This window comes from Drosophila obscura, unplaced genomic scaffold (genome assembly GCF_018151105.1).
Source record: "Drosophila obscura isolate BZ-5 IFL unplaced genomic scaffold, ASM1815110v1 contig_208, whole genome shotgun sequence".
NCBI lineage: Eukaryota > Metazoa > Arthropoda > Insecta > Diptera > Drosophilidae > Drosophila > Drosophila obscura.
The window spans coordinates 90278-108562 of record NW_024542799.1 but is presented as its reverse complement, the minus strand read 5'-3'; the positions used below and the strand labels follow the sequence as shown (position 1 = coordinate 108562).

Sequence of the window (18285 nt, the reverse complement as noted above, 5' to 3'; positions counted from 1 at the left end):
ATGGTTTTGAGACTATCATGATAGTATCGAGCTACAGTTGTTGCGCTTTTGATATGTTTGGATTGCCTGCTATAAAATACGAAGACAAATTTGTAAGCAAATCGACAGGTGGCATCTAATTTTTACAATGGACAAGTTCCTAAAAGGTTTCAATGGTTTTTTAATAATTATTTAAGCCCGATACTATCACGATAGTATCGATTGTTTTCCAAAACATTCAAAACTATCGATGACATAACTATCAATTGTTTGACATAGTCGCCATAGAACATCGATGTTGCCAAAAAGTTTAAAAACATCGATGCATCGATGTTTCCATCGATGTTTCTCCACCTCTAGTTAAGATTGTCAATTGCATAAAGATTTTACCAAACATGTTTAATAAATCTGCGTTAATTGGCAGCCTGGTGCGCCGCTCCTTTGGCACCTGCAACCAACTGAGACAGGCGATTAAGAACCACCAGCCGAACAATATGGAGAAACGTTTTTTGGTTTGGAGCGGTAAATACAAATCGCAGGCCGAAGTCCCAGCTTTCGTCAGGTATGTGTGCCTGTGTCCACTAACAGTTGGTTTAATATTAGTTACTATTACTACTGATTGCAGCCAGGATGAGATGGAACGCGTTCGCAATAAAATGCGCATCCGCCTGGCCAACATCATGATTGCATTGACAGTTGTCGGCTGCGGCATCATGGTCTACAGCGGCAAGCAGGCGGCCAAAAGGGGAGAGTCCGTGTCAAAGATGAATTTGGAATGGCACAAGCAGTTTAATGAGCTCAAGCCTGAGGGAGCAGCAGCCCCAGCCACCACCAAATAGGAAACCGAAATAGAAGAGAAATCACACCACCCCCCACAAGCAATTGTTAATTATTTGTGATGTTTCTTTGAAAAGTTTTGTTTAGATTGAAACGGAATTGTGAGATATTTATAGACCTGCATGATAAATCAGATTTAGTTAGACTATTTTCTTGGTATAACCACACCCAAATCCTTGTTAGATATTCAGTGATATTCGTAAACTCAAGCTAGTTTTGTATTAAGTGAATGGAATAAATATCTTATGAGTACATGAGCAGCATTCCGCCTCTCGGATGCATTTGAAAACATTGCAAGGGAGCACGAGCAACCGAGCAACATCTGTTTCGTATCGGTGGCCACCTCTTGCTCTGGCGAGAGCGCCGACTCCGTGAGAGCTGACTCCGCCGTACGTTTTGTGGCCCGGATTCGGATGCTCATCTCATCGCCGTCGGAGGCGCCGTCGCTTTTCACTTTCAGTTTGTCGTGAGCATTTGAACTCGGAGCAGCGCCCCCAGAGCCCACAGCGGGACGCAGTTGTGCCACAAAGTTTTGTGGCAATCGTGCGTGCAGGCAATAGAAAAGCCAGAAAAGAAAAAATAGCCACAGAAAGGAAAGAAAAGGAGAGCTGGCAAAAAAGTTCCAAAGAAGCTACAAGCTGAAGCAAGCAGAGAGCAAAAATGTACAAGAAATGTTTATTAAAATAGTGTGGAGGCGAGTTTGGTGCGGCTAACGGAACGACGAAGCAAGTGTAAGAGGCGACAAGTGTAAAATGTAATAAGCCCCAGAAGCGTGTGCCTGTATGTGTGTGTGTATGCCCCCCCCACCGTTCATGTAAGCGTGTGCCTCATACACCTCCTACTTTAAAGAGAGAGAGAGGGGGATCAAGAAACGAGTGACTGCTGGAAAAATAAGTATTAAATAAAAAATAAAAGATAATAAACCAATTGTTTTATCCACAAAAAAAAAACAGCAGGCAAAGTAGATTGCCTGGCCCGAAAATCCATAAAAAAAAAATTCGCAAGAGATTTTCCTGCCCTTCTCCACCGTCTCTCTTTCGTGTGTGTGTGTTTGCGGGTGGGAGTGTGTGAGTGAGTGGGAGTATGTGTGTCTGTGTGGCAATATTCGTTTGCTTTTTTGATTTGTGAAAATGTGTGTATCCGCGAATGTTGCTGGCTGCTGGCGAACGAACCCACGACAATCTCATAAAAATACAAAAACAACCAAAAAATGTGTATATAAAAAATACAAACAAAAAATTACACATACGTACATGTGTACATACATATATGTACGAGTACAACTGATTTGAAATGCCGCCCATGATGTCCTTACTGAGTCACAAAAAAAACCTTTTAAAAAAGCATATTTTAATTGTTCTGCTTGGCATGCAGTCAGGAAAAACAACAAGTTGTTGTTGTTGCAATGGTTTTAGCTGCATATCTGGCCTATTTAAGGCGACCAATGCAACACCAGCGTCCACCCACTCCGCCCACGGCTATGATATTAATATATTCATCCATTTCATTCCATTCGCCAGCCAGCCAGTCACAATGAAATGAAAGCTTGGCAGGGCAGGGGTACGGACCAAAGCATTCAGATACTGATCCACTGAAAATAATTAAGTTGTAATCATATTATTCAAAGGATCCTATTGGTTCAATCCGGCTATCATAAATACCTGCATTCATTCAAGACAAACGGACGGATGAACATAGGTTGCTGTTGATCAAGGATATCCCTCCTACTTAGAGCTGCAAAAAATCTGTCTAAAATCTTAATACTCTTTGCAAAGATAGAAAATCAGTAACGGTCCGTCGCCTATTCCCTCGCTCTTGATATGCTTAAGTGAAGGTCGTCTGTAGGAGAGAAAGAGAGAAAGCAGCAGCAGCGCTGTCCGTTCGTCTGTCTGTCGGTCCATTTTGCTGGCATAAACGTGCGAAAAATCCTTGGCTTGGTTTTTGGCGCAACAACAAAGCCGCACTGTAATTCAGATATACCTACACACAAACACAGCTTTGTTTCTGTCCGTGAGTGTGGGTGTGATGGTGTCATTGTGTGTGTGTTTGTGTGATGACGCGCTTAATGCACAGCAGCAGCAGCAAGACGAGGGCAGCGCAGCCTGCAGCACTGCTTGCATTTGTTGTTTCTGTTATCAGCAGGGAATGACCATGTGCTCTCGTTCTCTGAATGGGCAGGAGGCGGCTTCTGTGCGAAGGGGGGTGGGTGGTTGGATTATTTATATAGATTTCGGTGGGGTTCTGAGTGGTTTTGCGGCTGCAGATTTAGATTTGATTGGAGAGCTGCCCTTAGGTTTATGTATTTTGAGATGTGGTTTTCGGTTTTAGAAGTGCTTGAGGTATCGAAAATTGGTTGCGTTTCTCGTTTAATTGGGCAGCAATGCTGTCACTACTGTTATCATGGGCTCTGTGGGTATTATATGATTCATTTCTTCTTATTTCGGTTAGGTTTTAAATGGACTTTGAGTGGTTCTTTGGTTATTTCTCATTCCTACCTTATTTAGGTGTATTTATTATTAAATTACCTAAGTATCCCCATCTTCATTTCCTCCCGCCTACCCTCCCTCGAACGGTAACTCTAGAAGCTATGTTTTAAAATAGATTTAACCTTTTGGTTGCTTTCTGATCGAATGCTTTTGCCATACCATTATGATTTTCAAAACAGCTTACGCATCTCTGGCTATCACACATACTGTTACTGTCTCATTCTTTTCTTCTTCTCCCACAAACCCACACACATACACACGCATGGTCACACTTGTCGTATATGTATTTATACGCAGATATAATCACATTTCACGCTTGGAAGGGCTTACCGGGCCTACATAAATTACCCCATTGGCCTTAGCACCCCTCCGCATATCCTGTACGCCCATTCGCCTGCTCTTTGAGTCCCCTTGCACGTTCTCAGACCGCCTCTTCAGTCGTCCCAGTACCTTCCCCTTTCCAGTCAGGGCCGACATTAGAAAACTTTTTGGGTGGTTTTTCTCTGGGATGCACTGGGGCTCTGGCTCCAGCTGGCGATGTTGGCAGTCTGATAGCCAAAACTCTCTGAAGTTTTATATGAGTTTCGCAATTAATTTGAATAGCAAAATGAAAGTCTCGACCAGTGTTCTCCATCACCCCATTGTCCATCGCCCATTCATTGCCCATTCATTATGTAAGCCAATACGTTGCACGTGCCTTGGCTTTCGATCTCTTGTAGTGGCCAATACAGGCTGCGGTACACGCAATTTTAATAATAAATCAACTTGTGCGAGTAATCGAATTCTCCCAATTTCCTGCATTGTCCTCTGGCACCACATGACGTATGGGAAATGTTTTAAATTAATAATAAGCATACGCAGTGTGTTGCCGCCGCATATGTAATATACATAAATACTATATAAAAAATGAAATGAAATAAAATGTAAAACGGAAGTGGAATACTCGTAAAATATGAAGCTAGCTTTTAAAACCATTTCAGTTAAATGCATATCGGAAAATTAGTCATATTGCTTTCCAAAATGCTCTGACATAAATCTATGCTCATTAATTTGCTGATAATGGCAGAATTCGGGCTTTAATTAATAAATATATTTACCATTTAATACTTGGAATACAAAATTGTGTACTAATTATAGTGCTATACAAAAAACAGCTGCAAACGTGCTTCCAAGTTTGTATATTTTATTGCTTTAAATATGGTTTATATGAACATATAATATATTTTTTTATATTTATATTTCATATATGAATTAAATTGTTTTGTGTTCAATGAAGCACGCATAAAAATGCATCTATGCAAACAATAGTCAAACACATTGGTATACATTTGATATAGATATCTATTGACCCAAATGCCTCCCAAAGAATACCAAATAAAACCATTCGTTACATGAGTTACATTAGGCAAAAGACTAAATCAGACTTATTTATAGATGTTATACGTTGTATACATACGTGACCTTTACACGTACATATGATTGAATCAGCAATAAAATTTCCCATAGATTGCAATTACAAATGAAGACTAATTAATTTCCATCAAGCAAGCAAAAACCGGCCGTAAGTCACATGAATTCCTTTGAAATGCTTGCCAAATAGACACCTTATTCGTGCCGGAGACACCTTCAATTGAGTGCTTAGCGGGAGGACACATAAGCCTCTACTTAGGACCTGTACGACAGCGACAGGGACAGACATAAGAAGCATGCTAGATGGTTGAAAAAAAAAGGCAAGCAAAATTATAAACTGCTCAAAATGTTTGATGTTAAGCCGAGACAACGTAGCACTCGCAGAGACTCGACCCGAACCAATCCCAATCTGAATCCAAAGGTCCCACCAAAATCTAAAACCCAAGCGTGTGCCCAGGGTCCCATGAGCAGGCGCAGAGACACACAAGTTTCTCTCTCTCTCTCTCTCTCTTTCTCTCTTTCGCTCTCACCCACACTTAGTCTCGCTGTTTCGCCGTTTCACTGTTTCTCTCTCCCGCCATCGCTCTTTAACGTTGCTCATATTTGAACACATATACCCGTATATTTCTCATTTTTCTTTAACCCAAAGAATACAACAAAAATAATATGGCTTGTAAACAAAAGAAAAGGCATGAAAATTGTATGGAAAACGTGGGAATGATGATGTGGGTTTTGGGGAGTGCAGCGGAAATTCTGTTTCGATTGTTTAAAAATAGAAAACGAACAACTAAAAGTAAACATTGTTAACTTATTGGCAATAAAAATACAACATGGAAATGCCCCCCAACCCACGCCGCCACACAACACACCAACAGACTATAAAAATTGCGTTTATGATCTGGAAATGCTTTGCAATCTTGTATTTGGCCTCAACGTTGCAATTGGCTGCTCACTTCCAACTGGCTTCTCCATATACCTAGTAGTGCCTCGAAATAGCTTCCGTTCTGTTAGAAAAAGAAAGCAACATAAACTTAGAAGGAGAGAGCGAGCGAGTACCATAGAGAGGGTGAGAGAAAAGTCAAGTCATCATAATAACTGAAACCCACGCAAAAGCAGGAGAAAATTTCACAGGATTTCCGTAGATTTTTCGTGTAGTTCGTACATTAATGCCTAACTAGCATTTTGGGGCCACCCGAATTGAATTGAATGGAATGGTCCCGAGGGGAGGTTGAGGGCTGACTGGGTACATACATATATAATAAACAACAACAAGAGCATAAAAAAATAAAAAATAAACAGAGGGGAAAGTGAAGGAAACCATGAAGAGAAGAAGTGGAGGAAAATATTCTAATGAGAAGGCAAAGAAGTTGATATGCCCTGAAAGGCACAGACAGATGATAATTATGGGAATGAATTTGGTGGAATATTTTATTAATTTATGGTGTTTATTCAGTTCGGATAAGTATGCTATGGAAATGTGTGTGAAAATTTAATGAGGGTTATGACATCAATTAGAATTTCCCTTGAGGAAATACATATATAAAAAATATCTGATTTACAATTCGCTCAACGTTTGTATGTTATAAATACAAAAAAGTATTGTAAACTTTTGCCGATATTAAAGCAAAAAATAATTCTAGGAAATATACGAGTGACCTTCTGAGCTGTTGAACTTCTTTCATCAACAAAATACTACAATATATCACGAAATGAAATTTTATTAAGTTCAAATCTGGATATTCAATTGTTGTTCTGTATATTCCCCAACACATTGATGAACCACAAAAAAGTTCATTCAATTCACCTTCAATATTAATTTTGATGCGAAGCAAATTCAGTTGATTGAAATGTTTATTATGCCTGTCGCAAGAACCAAGACCACCAAGTCCAAATCCGCCCACTCAGAATGATCTACAATGTTGGTTGATGGGCGCACAGTGTGGATGGATGGACAGATGGATGCGAATTATTGTGATGAGAGAGGAACGATGCAGGGCCATTGTTCTGCCGCCCACTCTCGTGGAAAGGTACAACAAAATGTAACCTTGAGACAGAGACGTAGGTGGACTGTTCCCTAAAGGCAGCAGCCAACCAACTGGCGAATAATTAGGCACCCCTACCCTAGGCTTTGCTCAGCCCTGCCCTGCTCTGCCCTGCAGCTCGTACACTAAAATAAACTATGCAAATAATTAATGAAAGCCTACAGAAAGACGAAAAAAGAAATATAATAAGGACATGTGGCGCCTTTGTTTTGAGTCCAGCGGAAGTCAACGTCAGCCCCTGACCCCCGACCCCCGAGACCCGCTCAATCTACTGCCTACTGCCAGCTGCCCCAAGGTGTTGCCTCTCTCTCTCTCTGCTTCTGCGGCTGCTGGAGGGCTCCTACTCCTGCCACTGCACCCATTTGATGTTTGACAATTTATTTTGATGGCACACAACACGCACAGAATACGTGAATGGATCCTGGTCCTTGTATAACCTAACGACATCCAGACATCAACATCAACGTCAGCATGGGACAGGGCACAGGGGACAGGGCGCGGGGCACGGGGCACGGGGCAGAGCAAACGGCATTGATTAATTTCCATTTCGTCCACGGCGAAAAACCAAAGCAAGGTCAACGACTACGACGAACGTCAATCCATAGTGGAAAATTGTTGATAGGATAATGTGGCATTAAAACATTAAGGCCTGACACGACGGACCTCTGGGGCGGCTCCATGGCCCATTGTCAGCCATTCTCTGGCATCCGATAGTGTATACTGTATACTGTGGGTGGGGTTGAAGTGCTTTCAGTGGGGTTTCTGGGTTGGTATCAGCACGTTTTCTGTGTGGGGTGAGTCCAAAGAATGTGGAAACTGTCAGTTTGTTTGACTCTTCATCGCTTAATGTACGCAAAAATGTATGGGGATGGTTATACTCAATTTCACAGAATTATTTTCAAGGTAAAATAGCCATGAAGGCAATGCAAGTGCCAAGTTCTTGAATAGTTAATGATACGACATATCTGAAATGTTGAAAAATCAATTGAAATGAAATGAGAACCAAATCGAACTGAATTAACTGGCATGGAATGGGCTCATTAGGGGCGTAGAAGTCTGCTGGAAGTAAATTACAAAATAAATGATCACTTTACCAAAGACAAACAAGTATTGACAGCCATCAATCGAATTACAATCGTTAATATGCATTTCGCATGTAAAGTAGGCCAACAAAAACAAAACTCATGTCCATTCCCATATCCATTATTTCACCTGGGGTAAGGCATAACCTTGTCCAACCTTATCCATTCTTTTTGTGGGGCCATGGCGTGTCTCAGCGGCTTGCCATCAAATAACTAATAACTCCTAATGGCTATTGTTCTTCTACTCAATGCACCCGCTGAACCCCTTTAAGGGATGTGGCCCAAGACAACGTCAGGGATGTGACAGGCGGCCATGAATATGGAAACACTTTTGCACACCATTCGGAGATATACATAGATAGGTCGTGCTACTGTCCCAAGTGGATGAACTACACGGAGCAGTTCGATGTGCACTCGGCCAGTGGGAACCATCTTGCCAGTGCCAGTGTGAGAGCCAGAGCCATAAATATTATATAAATCAAAGACACACATTATATAGACTTCAAGAGCCATGCCATGCCCTGACATTTATGGAAACAAATGACTTTTTGTCACAGTTCCTACACCCGCTGGGTGTTGTGGGAGGCCGATGAGATGGGGGCAAACACAGAAGAAGGCAAAAGTTTTTGCGTTTTAATTGTCGTTGGCAAAATGACTTGTGGCCTAAAGGAAATTTGCAGGGTGTTTACTGTCTACAGAAATGCACATAAATTTGTGCTTTGCGCCTGGCAGAGCAAGCCAACAAAGGCACCCACGCATCCCATCCACTCATTGGCGGGCCATTCCCATGCCCATCTTCATCCCCAACCAAAACCCAAACCCAAACCACACCACACCAGAGACACCCAGACCTAGGCAGATGGGAGACAGTCGAATGGTCATTCCGTCGGTACGTTCCACCCATTAAAATGGTCTCAGCTGCTGGACTCGTAAAGCAGAACCAGAAACAGAACCCTTCGCTACGATTCCATTCCGCCAGTTCGATTGTGTTTGCCTCGTTTAAATATTTAAACAGAACGAAGCCCGAAAACGCATTGAATGGCGTTGTCTGTCGATTTCTGTTGCTGTGAATCATTATACTGTACATGGAATGGGGTTCTATGAGGGGTACGATAAATTGATAATATAAACAAGTGAAGCGAGAAATAGACGAGTGGGTCGTCGTGGGTCGATGTGTGTTTGGCTGTGTTTGGGTGGGTGTGTTTGTCTGTTGTACTATTGTTATTCCCACAGATTTCTGATAATATTTATGCTTTGAGAAAGTCCGAAATTCCATTGCCTGGGATTTCCCATAAACTTAAAAATCCGATTGAAGTGAAATACAAACAATTTTCTTGAAATTAATTTTAATGTGAGTGAGTGTATTTTATTATCAACGAGGTTAATAGCTTCCACAAATCTGATTTTAAGAATTTTAAGAATAAAGTCTATTGTTTAGATCGAAATTAAGAAAACACTTTATTTAAAAATCTGAAAAACAAACAAACAAAATTTAAATAAGTGCTGGTATCTTGTTTGGGATCTCATGTAGATCAGAAAAAAAATGTGCTTCTAATTTATCATTTTAACTCTCAAATAAATACTAAAAATAGTTACAATTTGCATTCTATAAATACAACAAATTTGAAACATATTTTTATGCTTTAACTTTCTTAATTAATACTAAAAATACAAATTTTAGGTCACACTTTGAAATGGGAGATAAACTTTTAGATGTAATTACATTTATATGTTTGTGTGTGAGTGTCCGTGGGCGGGTATGGTATGTGTAACTAGAAACTTTTCGTTGAACTATAACAACCCCTGCCCCAAAACCTGCTCTCCCTGGTGACAACTTGTTTTAAAACTCCCGCAAAACTTTTCAACTCAACTCAACTCTCTCTCTCTTTTTGTCTCTCTTTCGCAGTGCTGCTGCACAACGAAACTTAGATAGAGTACACACATAGGAAACATTTCATATCCCCGCGGCGAACAATAAAACAAGAAGAGCCAGAACCAGCAGCAGCAGCAGCACCAGCAGAGACAGAGGCAGTGGGAAGCAGAAGCAGAAGCAACAACAACTACAATAAGAGCAAAAATGACAGCAATAAGTTTAAGCAATAAAACCCTGCTTGGCAAGCAGTTCAAAAATGCACGCATCACATTATAAGCAGACCTCAAGGATAAGCAAGAAGAAGAGCAAAAGCAAAAGCAGAACCAAGAGCAAAGTGGAGGCCGAATCCGAGACCGACGAAGAGCTGGACAACAGAAAAAAAGCTTTAATTTAGGAGTTAATCATATATAAAAAAGAGAGAGAACGAGAGAGAGCGAGTACGAGAGCGAGTGACGTGCTCCCGCTCTTCAAGCCCCCTCCCCCGCCATCATCCGAACAAACTCAACTGCCAAAACAACATAGGAGATAACCCTGAAAACGGATAACAGTACAGGACGATAAAGAGCAGAGGGCAAAGGAAAAAAAAAAGGAAGAGAGAGAGACAGCCCGCGAGAGCCACCCACTTTTGAACGACAACCGGGACACTGAAACATTCCACCCAATAGCATGGCCTCGGTCGCCGCTTGGCTTCCCTTTGCACGGGCGGCGGCCATCGGTTGGGTGCCGATAGCCTCCCTTCCACTGCCACCGCCCCCCGTGCCCAAGGACCGACGCAAGACGGACGACGAGAAGCTGCTGATCAATGTATCCGGCCGCCGTTTCGAGACCTGGAGGAACACCCTCGAGAAGTACCCGGACACGCTGCTCGGCTCCAATGAGCGGGAGTTCTTCTACGATGAGGACTGCAAAGAGTACTTCTTCGACCGGGATCCGGACATATTCCGCCACATACTCAACTACTATCGGACGGGCAAGCTGCATTATCCCAAACACGAATGCCTCACCAGCTATGACGAGGAGTTGGCCTTCTTCGGCATCATGCCGGACGTGATTGGTGACTGCTGCTACGAGGATTATCGGGACCGGAAGCGAGAGAATGCCGAACGCCTCATGGACGACAAATTGTCGGAGAATGGGGATCAGAACCTGCAGCAGCTGACCAACATACGGCAGAAGATGTGGCGTGCCTTCGAGAATCCGCATACGTCGACCAGTGCCCTGGTCTTCTACTACGTCACCGGCTTCTTCATCGCCGTCTCTGTGATGGCCAATGTGGTGGAGACGGTGCCGTGCGGACACAGGCCGGGTCGAGCCGGCACATTGCCGTGCGGCGAGCGCTACAAGATCGTCTTCTTCTGCCTGGACACCGCCTGTGTGATGATCTTCAGCGCCGAGTATCTGTTGCGGCTCTTCGCCGCCCCCGATCGCTGCAAGTTTGTGCGCTCCGTGATGAGCATCATCGATGTGGTGGCCATCCTGCCCTACTATATTGGTCTGGGCATCACCGACAACGATGACGTTAGCGGTGCCTTTGTGACGCTGCGTGTCTTCCGCGTCTTCCGCATCTTCAAGTTCTCCCGCCACTCGCAGGGTCTCCGCATCCTTGGCTACACGCTCAAGTCGTGCGCCAGCGAGCTGGGCTTCCTCGTATTCTCACTGGCCATGGCTATCATCATATTTGCCACCGTCATGTTCTATGCCGAGAAGAATGTGAATGGCACAAACTTCACATCGATTCCGGCTGCCTTCTGGTACACCATAGTCACCATGACGACGCTGGGGTAAGTTCAAGTCTCTCCCTGCACCTTCGGATATGGTACTCATTCAGATACCCTCTTCTATTGCAGCTATGGCGACATGGTGCCGGAGACAATAGCTGGAAAAATAGTGGGCGGCGTGTGCTCGCTTAGCGGTGTGCTTGTCATCGCCTTACCTGTACCTGTTATCGTATCGAACTTTAGTAGAATCTATCACCAGAATCAGCGCTCGGACAAGCGCAAGGCGCAGCGGGTAAGACTAATCTCCTCTGCTCCTCTTTTACACAATCTCATGAATAATATGTTCTTGCAGAAAGCTCGCTTGGCGCGCATTCGCATTGCCAAGGCCTCGTCCGGAGCTGCCTTTGTTAACAAGAAGAAGGCCGCCGAGGCCAGATGGGCGGCCCAGGAGTCGGGCATTGAGCTGGATGACAACTATAGGGATGAGGATATCTTTGAGCTGCAGCACCACCATTTGTTGCGATGTCTGGAGAAGACAACGGTGCGTATAGTCGATGTGGCAGCCCAAGGCTTTCTCTCTGGCTCTCTCTCTACATCTCTTTTTCTACATATATGTATATCTCTCTCTATATAAATATATTTATTGTTCTATCGCGCATTTATTAATTGCTATTATCATTTGATTTTGATTTACTTATCACAATACTTTCTCTGTACATTTTTCCGTTTGTTTCTTTGGACTTTTCCCGCGACAGATGTAGCAACATATGAACATCCTTGTAATAGTCCAAAATTATACATTTTGCCTCAAGCAATGACAAGCCACACACACACAACCAGAACAAGCAAAAACCTCAACACCCAGCAAGAACAACCAGAGCCCCCAGTGCAGTCCTGTCATGTGGCCATAAACAAAATGGATTGGGATTGGGACTAAGAAATATCGCGGGAATTCCCATTTATGAAACTCGTGAAACAGAAATCCCTAGAGAGAACTGAACTGAACTGAAATGCCAATCTTTAGTATGAGATCCGCGTACTTTATTGTTTACGAATTGTTATTATTATTATTATATTTTCTGTACAATTCTTAATAAGTTCTAAGTTTTCCATTTGTGTCATGTTTTTCGCACAAGCGTTTCAAGAGCAGAATCAACAAAATATAATGCATAGCAATAATAAAAAAGCAATTAAAATCAATGTCTATACCTTTGATAAACGAATATAAATTCTGAAAAGTAAGTGCTTTCGGTTTGTACCTAAGTTCCGTTGTTTCTTCCTTCATCTTTCTCGCTCTCTCTATCTCTATCTTTAACTCTATCCTTTTCTCTGTATCTGTATCTATTGCTCTCGCTCTCTCTATCTATATTTCTCGTTTATGCGTTGCAATTAATTTTTATGATTTTCGATTCGTATTTTCTTATTGTTTTTTTTTTTTTTTGATTGTACGTAAGGTACATATGTTGTTTTTCGATTCCTTCTGTTGAAAGCAAACGATTTGTGTGTTGAATGCTATGCGCTCTGTTCTGTTTTAAGTTCTTCGAATAGGTCATTACCGAACAGCATTGAACCGAACGATATGGGAATGCTCTAACCCGCCCCACACTCCCCAAGCTATCATGAAAATTCGGAAACGACCATTTGGCCATATGCAATCGATTGCTGTCAACATAAAGCCCAAAACGAAAACGAGAAAATAAAAACTAAAAACTTAGCCCCCATCCTAAAATATAAACAAATCGGATGGCTGAGGGAGCTGGCTCATCAAGTGGGGAAAAATGGAAGTCCACTTAAGTGGGCATAGTCGTAAAAAGTTCATTTAACTATTCAATTTGTTTTTATACATTTGATTAGAGCGCAATTCGTAGTCGAATCTTTTTTTAAATGTGTTCTAATTGTGTTTTTGCATACATTTTGTGTTTAAATAACTTTGAAGGTTAATTTTTTTGAAATTGGTTCATTGCCGGTAGATTGCCGATTCAAAAGTATAGAAAAATCTTCAAAACTAACCCAGGAAGTAGATGCACAATTTGTGGGAAGGAAAGCTACACAGTTATGTGTTTTATTTTTCGGTTCATTACGGCTCATTTCATAGCCGTTTCATATGCTCCACAGCAGTATCCTAGCGTAGCCGTAAACCACTTGATGAGTACTCAAAATCCCCACCTAAAACCACAAATAAATAAAACAGTATCCGTCATAAATCTAAATCGTTTTTGGGCTGCCATAAACGAGAACGCGTTTTTAACAGCTTGCAAATGAAATCTGGAAAAATGTACGAAAAATCGCACTTAACTTGAAAGCGTTTTTAAATAGCTGGCGCTTGCTTCTACCTCGTCCTGCTCGGCACTGCCCCTGCCCCACCCCCGCATTTATTGCTCCGCCCACCCCGCTGCCCGCGCTGTCAAGCCCACGCCCTGCCCAGCGACCCATACTTTTGGCTGTCTTAAAGTGTTTATTGTGTTATTGTAAAATTGTCATTGCTTAGGAGCCGCAACAACAAAGAAAAAAAGTCATAATATCTATTCCCATTATAGAATTTTAAGCGTTTAAATGTTTAACACCCTTTATCCCCCTCAGCCCGCCCCCTCTTACCCATAAACCCCGCTTAATGTTCTAATTGTTGTTTCTGACTTGAAAGAGACTTGAAAACTCTCGCTCTAAGTATTTATATATTTCTTTGTATGTATTTAACCCTGTCCTGTGTTCTATGTGCGTGTGTGTAAGCCCCATCCCTCCAACCTACCCCAAATACCCCTCTGTAACCCTTTATTGTAAAATTGTTGAACAAAAAAAAAAACTAAAAAAAAAAACAGTAACAAAAAAATCAAAAAAGATATTGTACTCTATGTATTCTTCGTTTCTCTTTGTAAAATTCTTCTCTGGCTGTACACACCTCTCAATGCTCAAATAACTCTGACCAAAAAACCACTAAAGGATCGAGAATTTGTCGAGTTAGATACACCCTATAATGGACAGCCGAAGCGACCGGGCTCGCCCTCGCCCATGGCCAGTCCCGCCCACTCGACGCACAGTGCTGCCGGCCTGCTGCAGTCCTGCTGCGGTCGCTGCTGTTCCCAGCGCTATCAGGTAAGCCCTACTGTACATATATGTGTATCCTTCCACCCCACCCACCAATCCTGTCCATACCTCATCAATTGAGGTTTAAGTGCATTTGCAGGTGGGTCTCACAACCGCTTTCTGTAACTCCCTCTCTGTATACAAATACTACTATTATACCTACTATTATATACCTAATGTTTGTGTGTTGAATTTGTTTATATTGTGTATGAATTTGTGTGTATTTCCCCCCCAAACACTAAACACTAAACACACCAACGCAAACACCTTTTCGGGTGCAGCCTAAAAGACACAGACTCGCAAGAAACAACTGGTGGAAAGTGAAGTCTACTTTTGGGCGTGCGCTTCATCACTTGGCCATTTTCATACTCTCGATTATTTATTTACGAGCATACATATGTATGCTCTACAGCCATTATTAATCAATATTGTGCCTCGAAAATACTAAAGCCCTAATGCATTACCGCTTTGTTCTCGTTTCGTGTTTAGGCCTGCGGCAAGTATATGCCAGCTGCCAGCAATGCTCAAAACAGCCAAAACAATCAGCCCATGGATGGCACCTACCTGGTGGAGGCCTCATTCTGAGCCAGCAGACGGCCAACCCTCAGCATCAGTATCAGCATCAGCATAAGCATAAGCATCAGCATCTGCCACATTCGCATCTGCATCCGCAACCGCAACCGCATTCACATCAAAATCCAAATCAAGATCAAGTTGATTTATGTTTAGTCTAACTTGAAAAGTTTTTAAACTAAATTGAAATTGAATTCGTTCGTAGACATTGTCCTGTACGTACGTGTGTGTGTATGTAGTCGCCAAAAAGATAAAAAAGAAACCCCAAACTAATACTAAAATCGAAACACAAGTGTAATCTCTAAAATCTGATTTTCGAGTTTAACGTACAAGATATTTAATTAACGATAAACATTGGCGGATTCAAGTGCAAACATCTCTAAATGTGTAAAATGTAAAAAAGCACATTAAAAACCAAATAACAAATAGCAAATAACAAATAAAATAAAAGTGCCGACCGAACCCGAGTTTCTGAAGGCGGCCCAGTCGGATTTGATTAGCGAGGACCCGTTAATAAATTAGATAAACCGAATAATAATAATTATAATAATAATAATAATATATGCAACACTATTTACTTTATATAGGTGACAAGAAAACAGCAAAAAGAAACAACAGAAACCGAAGCATTTTAGAGGAATTTACCGTGTATGTTTTAATAAAGTGAACATAAATAATAGCATAGAATTGCAAACAAATACCCAAGGGATTGCATACCAAATAGGAGATCAAATGCCAGTGAAAGTATAGGGGGAGGGTGGAGGAAACTCAAGCAAAGTAGCATGGGGTCCAAAAACAAAAAAGACAAAAAAAGAACACAATAAACAGATTTTAACAGCCAATGATTTGTGTAGCAAAGGAAACGAATAAAATATAGAAGACAGAATAGAACGAAAGAACAAAGGAAAGTAGGAAAAGGAGGAAATTATATAAATATATTATTACAAATTTGTGTATTTTTTAAATGGTCCGTAGTTTAGTAGGTATGATCTTCGTCTTCATCGGCTATACCCTATATGGTTTCTCATCAGCAAACTTTAAACTCAAACTGAAATACTCTTCCGTTTCGTGTAATTTGTTCCCCATTTATACTATATAGCAAAAAGGTTTCAGTTTTTCATCTATCCCTCTTCATGATAATGTCATAAATGAACTAATCAAAATTTATTGAAATTAAACAATGAATGATGAACTTTCTTCCAAGAACTAAATTAGCAAAGGAAACCCCTATTTAAATGTATATGTACATGTGTGTGTGTGTGTGTGTGTAGGACAGGCTTTAAAGAATTGGAGCATTAACTAACTAAAAGAACTCTTAGCAAATTCTAACAGAAACTCAAAGTATATTAATTAATTCTAAATTACAAATCAAACATTTAAAATTAGTTCAAGTAAACAAATTACAAAAAAGAAAAAAACAACATAAATATGGAGCTTGTATGTATGTATTATAAATTTATTATGATTACTCTAATTATGAAGTTTATGATGATGGTTAATAATTTTTTCAAAACTCTCTAAGTTGCCTGCTAATTTCTTAACCAAACAAAAACAATGCAAAGGAAACTTTTAAAAAACTCCAAAGTAAAATGAATTTTTGTTTAGCAAATAACGAAATTTGTGCAGAAACAACACACACAAAGGAAAAACGATTACACGATAAGTCGAAAACTAACAAAAACAAGAAGAGGAAGAACAAACAAACACACACATTTGGTTACTAAAACCAACTCTCGTAGCGATATTCTAAAAGAAAAACCAATCTATTAAGTAAAGGAAAACGGAGAGGAAATCAATAGGAAGAAATTATTTCTTTTCTGTTTTGATTTTTAGTGATATGTAATTCGAAAAAAAAAACAAAACAAAAACAAATATTCTGCCACGGGTCTCCGAGAATGGAAAAGCTAAAAATTAATAATAAAATAAATAAAGAAATCTGTTTACTTCCACCAAACAAAGCGAACCCTCTCGACTATATACTATACCCCTTTGACTCTCCCATACACAGACATACACACACACACCTCACAATGCTATATAAATATCATATTTTGTTCGCTCTCGGAGACAACGCCTAGATTCGACTCCAGGGGGAGAGACAACAATCCGACGACAGCAGCCAATCGAATGGCAAAAGTAACGGAAATTCCCACCATACATCATCGGCTATATAAAAACAAAAACAAAACAAAAACTAACCCAGCGCCCAGAGAGATCATCGTCAGTGTATACTAACTAAAGAGTGTACGACTACTCGTACTGCCAAGAACGTGTGAGTATAGGTCTACGTGGAGGTTTCACTGCTGTCTATGCCGGGGCCAGGTCGTTTCGTTATACGATATACGGATCGTGTGAGTCGGCTGGGGCAATTTGCGTTCTGGCGCAGGCGCTGGCGCTGGCCCCCAAAGCCGAGCCGAACAGATGTTGTGCGGCGAGTGGCGGCTGCGATAACCGGGCATATGGCCCAAACTAATTTGCATAGCCGTTGTTAGTCATACGAGTACGGGTACGAGTCCATGTGCCTATGAGCCATGTGTCGAACGCTTTGAACTTCAACTTGGCATCGAAAGTGAGTGAAGATCTTCTCAGGGGGGAAACCTTCAACTTTTCTAAAAGCTCATCTGCTTGGGTGTCTGCAGTGATCTGTTAAGTATGGGCAAATATTATAATTCGATTAAATATGCTTTTATTTTACATTTAGTACAGATTTCCATACATAGTTTTAAGATATTTTACATTTTACGCATTATATTCCTCATACGTTGATTAATTAATTGATTTTGCGGCTGTAAGTATCGTTTAATCTGTTAAATCAACGTGTTATATAAGTACCTCTCATTTATTTGCCTTTGCAAGCATTTGCGGCATTTTAGTTTCACACAAGATCAATTATCCATATGCTCACGGCATGCTCGACTAATCGAATTGTGAATTTCCTACACTTAATTGACGCACTCATTAAGTTGTGGCTTGTTGCCACATTGCCATTACACATTTCCCCGCAGCGTGATCCATCCGTCATATCGATTTCAATGAGTCGCCTCCTCTTCCATCAGCTGCTCATTAGCAACGTCATTGTGCTGTCACCTCCTACTCCTCTGCTGCTGCCGCTGCTGTCGCTCCATCCATCCATCCATCCATCCATCCATTCTGTTTGAATGTGGCTAAAAACAGCTTCAAGTCAAGCTCACAAAAGTAAAGGTC

General features: G+C 41.3%; 2 protein-coding genes across 5 annotated transcripts; both read left to right on the top strand.

Annotated features, from left to right (window-relative positions):
* The first annotated feature begins 308 nt into the window (after window positions 1–308).
* Window positions 309–1077, top strand: LOC111080069 (UPF0389 protein GA21628). Its single transcript, XM_022375462.2, has 2 exons — window positions 309–541; window positions 605–1077. Exons 1-2 carry the CDS (start codon window positions 375–377, stop codon window positions 816–818), a joined length of 381 nt encoding a protein of 126 aa, XP_022231154.2. The 5' UTR covers window positions 309–374; the 3' UTR covers window positions 819–1077.
* A 75-nt stretch (window positions 1078–1152) lies between these two features.
* LOC111080068 (potassium voltage-gated channel protein Shal) lies at window positions 1153–17785 on the top strand. Of its 4 annotated transcripts, none has more exons than XM_022375459.2 (6): window positions 1153–1547; window positions 9743–11490; window positions 11557–11719; window positions 11780–11968; window positions 14365–14517; window positions 14998–17778. In XM_022375459.2, exons 2-6 carry the CDS (start codon window positions 10376–10378, stop codon window positions 15091–15093), a joined length of 1716 nt encoding a protein of 571 aa, XP_022231151.1. In that variant the 5' UTR covers window positions 1153–1547; window positions 9743–10375; the 3' UTR covers window positions 15094–17778. The 4 variants fall into 4 exon arrangements, with proteins under 4 accessions (XP_022231151.1, XP_022231152.1, XP_022231153.1 ...); XM_022375460.2 differs by having other exon boundaries at window positions 1153–1570; XM_022375461.2 differs by lacking the exon at window positions 14365–14517 and having other exon boundaries at window positions 14998–17785.
* Window positions 17786–18285: the final 500 nt, after the last annotated feature.

Coding starts and splice junctions, on each gene's coding strand:
- LOC111080069 (XM_022375462.2), top strand. CDS start 375: ATGTTTAATAAATCTGCGTTAATTGGCAGCCTGGTGCGCCGCTCCTTT. Junction 542..604: donor GAAGTCCCAGCTTTCGTCAG/GTATGTGTGCCT, acceptor TACTGATTGCAG/CCAGGATGAGATGGAACGCG.
- LOC111080068 (XM_022375459.2), top strand. CDS start 10,376: ATGGCCTCGGTCGCCGCTTGGCTTCCCTTTGCACGGGCGGCGGCCATC. Junction 11,491..11,556: donor GTCACCATGACGACGCTGGG/GTAAGTTCAAGT, acceptor CTTCTATTGCAG/CTATGGCGACATGGTGCCGG. Junction 11,720..11,779: donor ACAAGCGCAAGGCGCAGCGG/GTAAGACTAATC, acceptor ATGTTCTTGCAG/AAAGCTCGCTTGGCGCGCAT.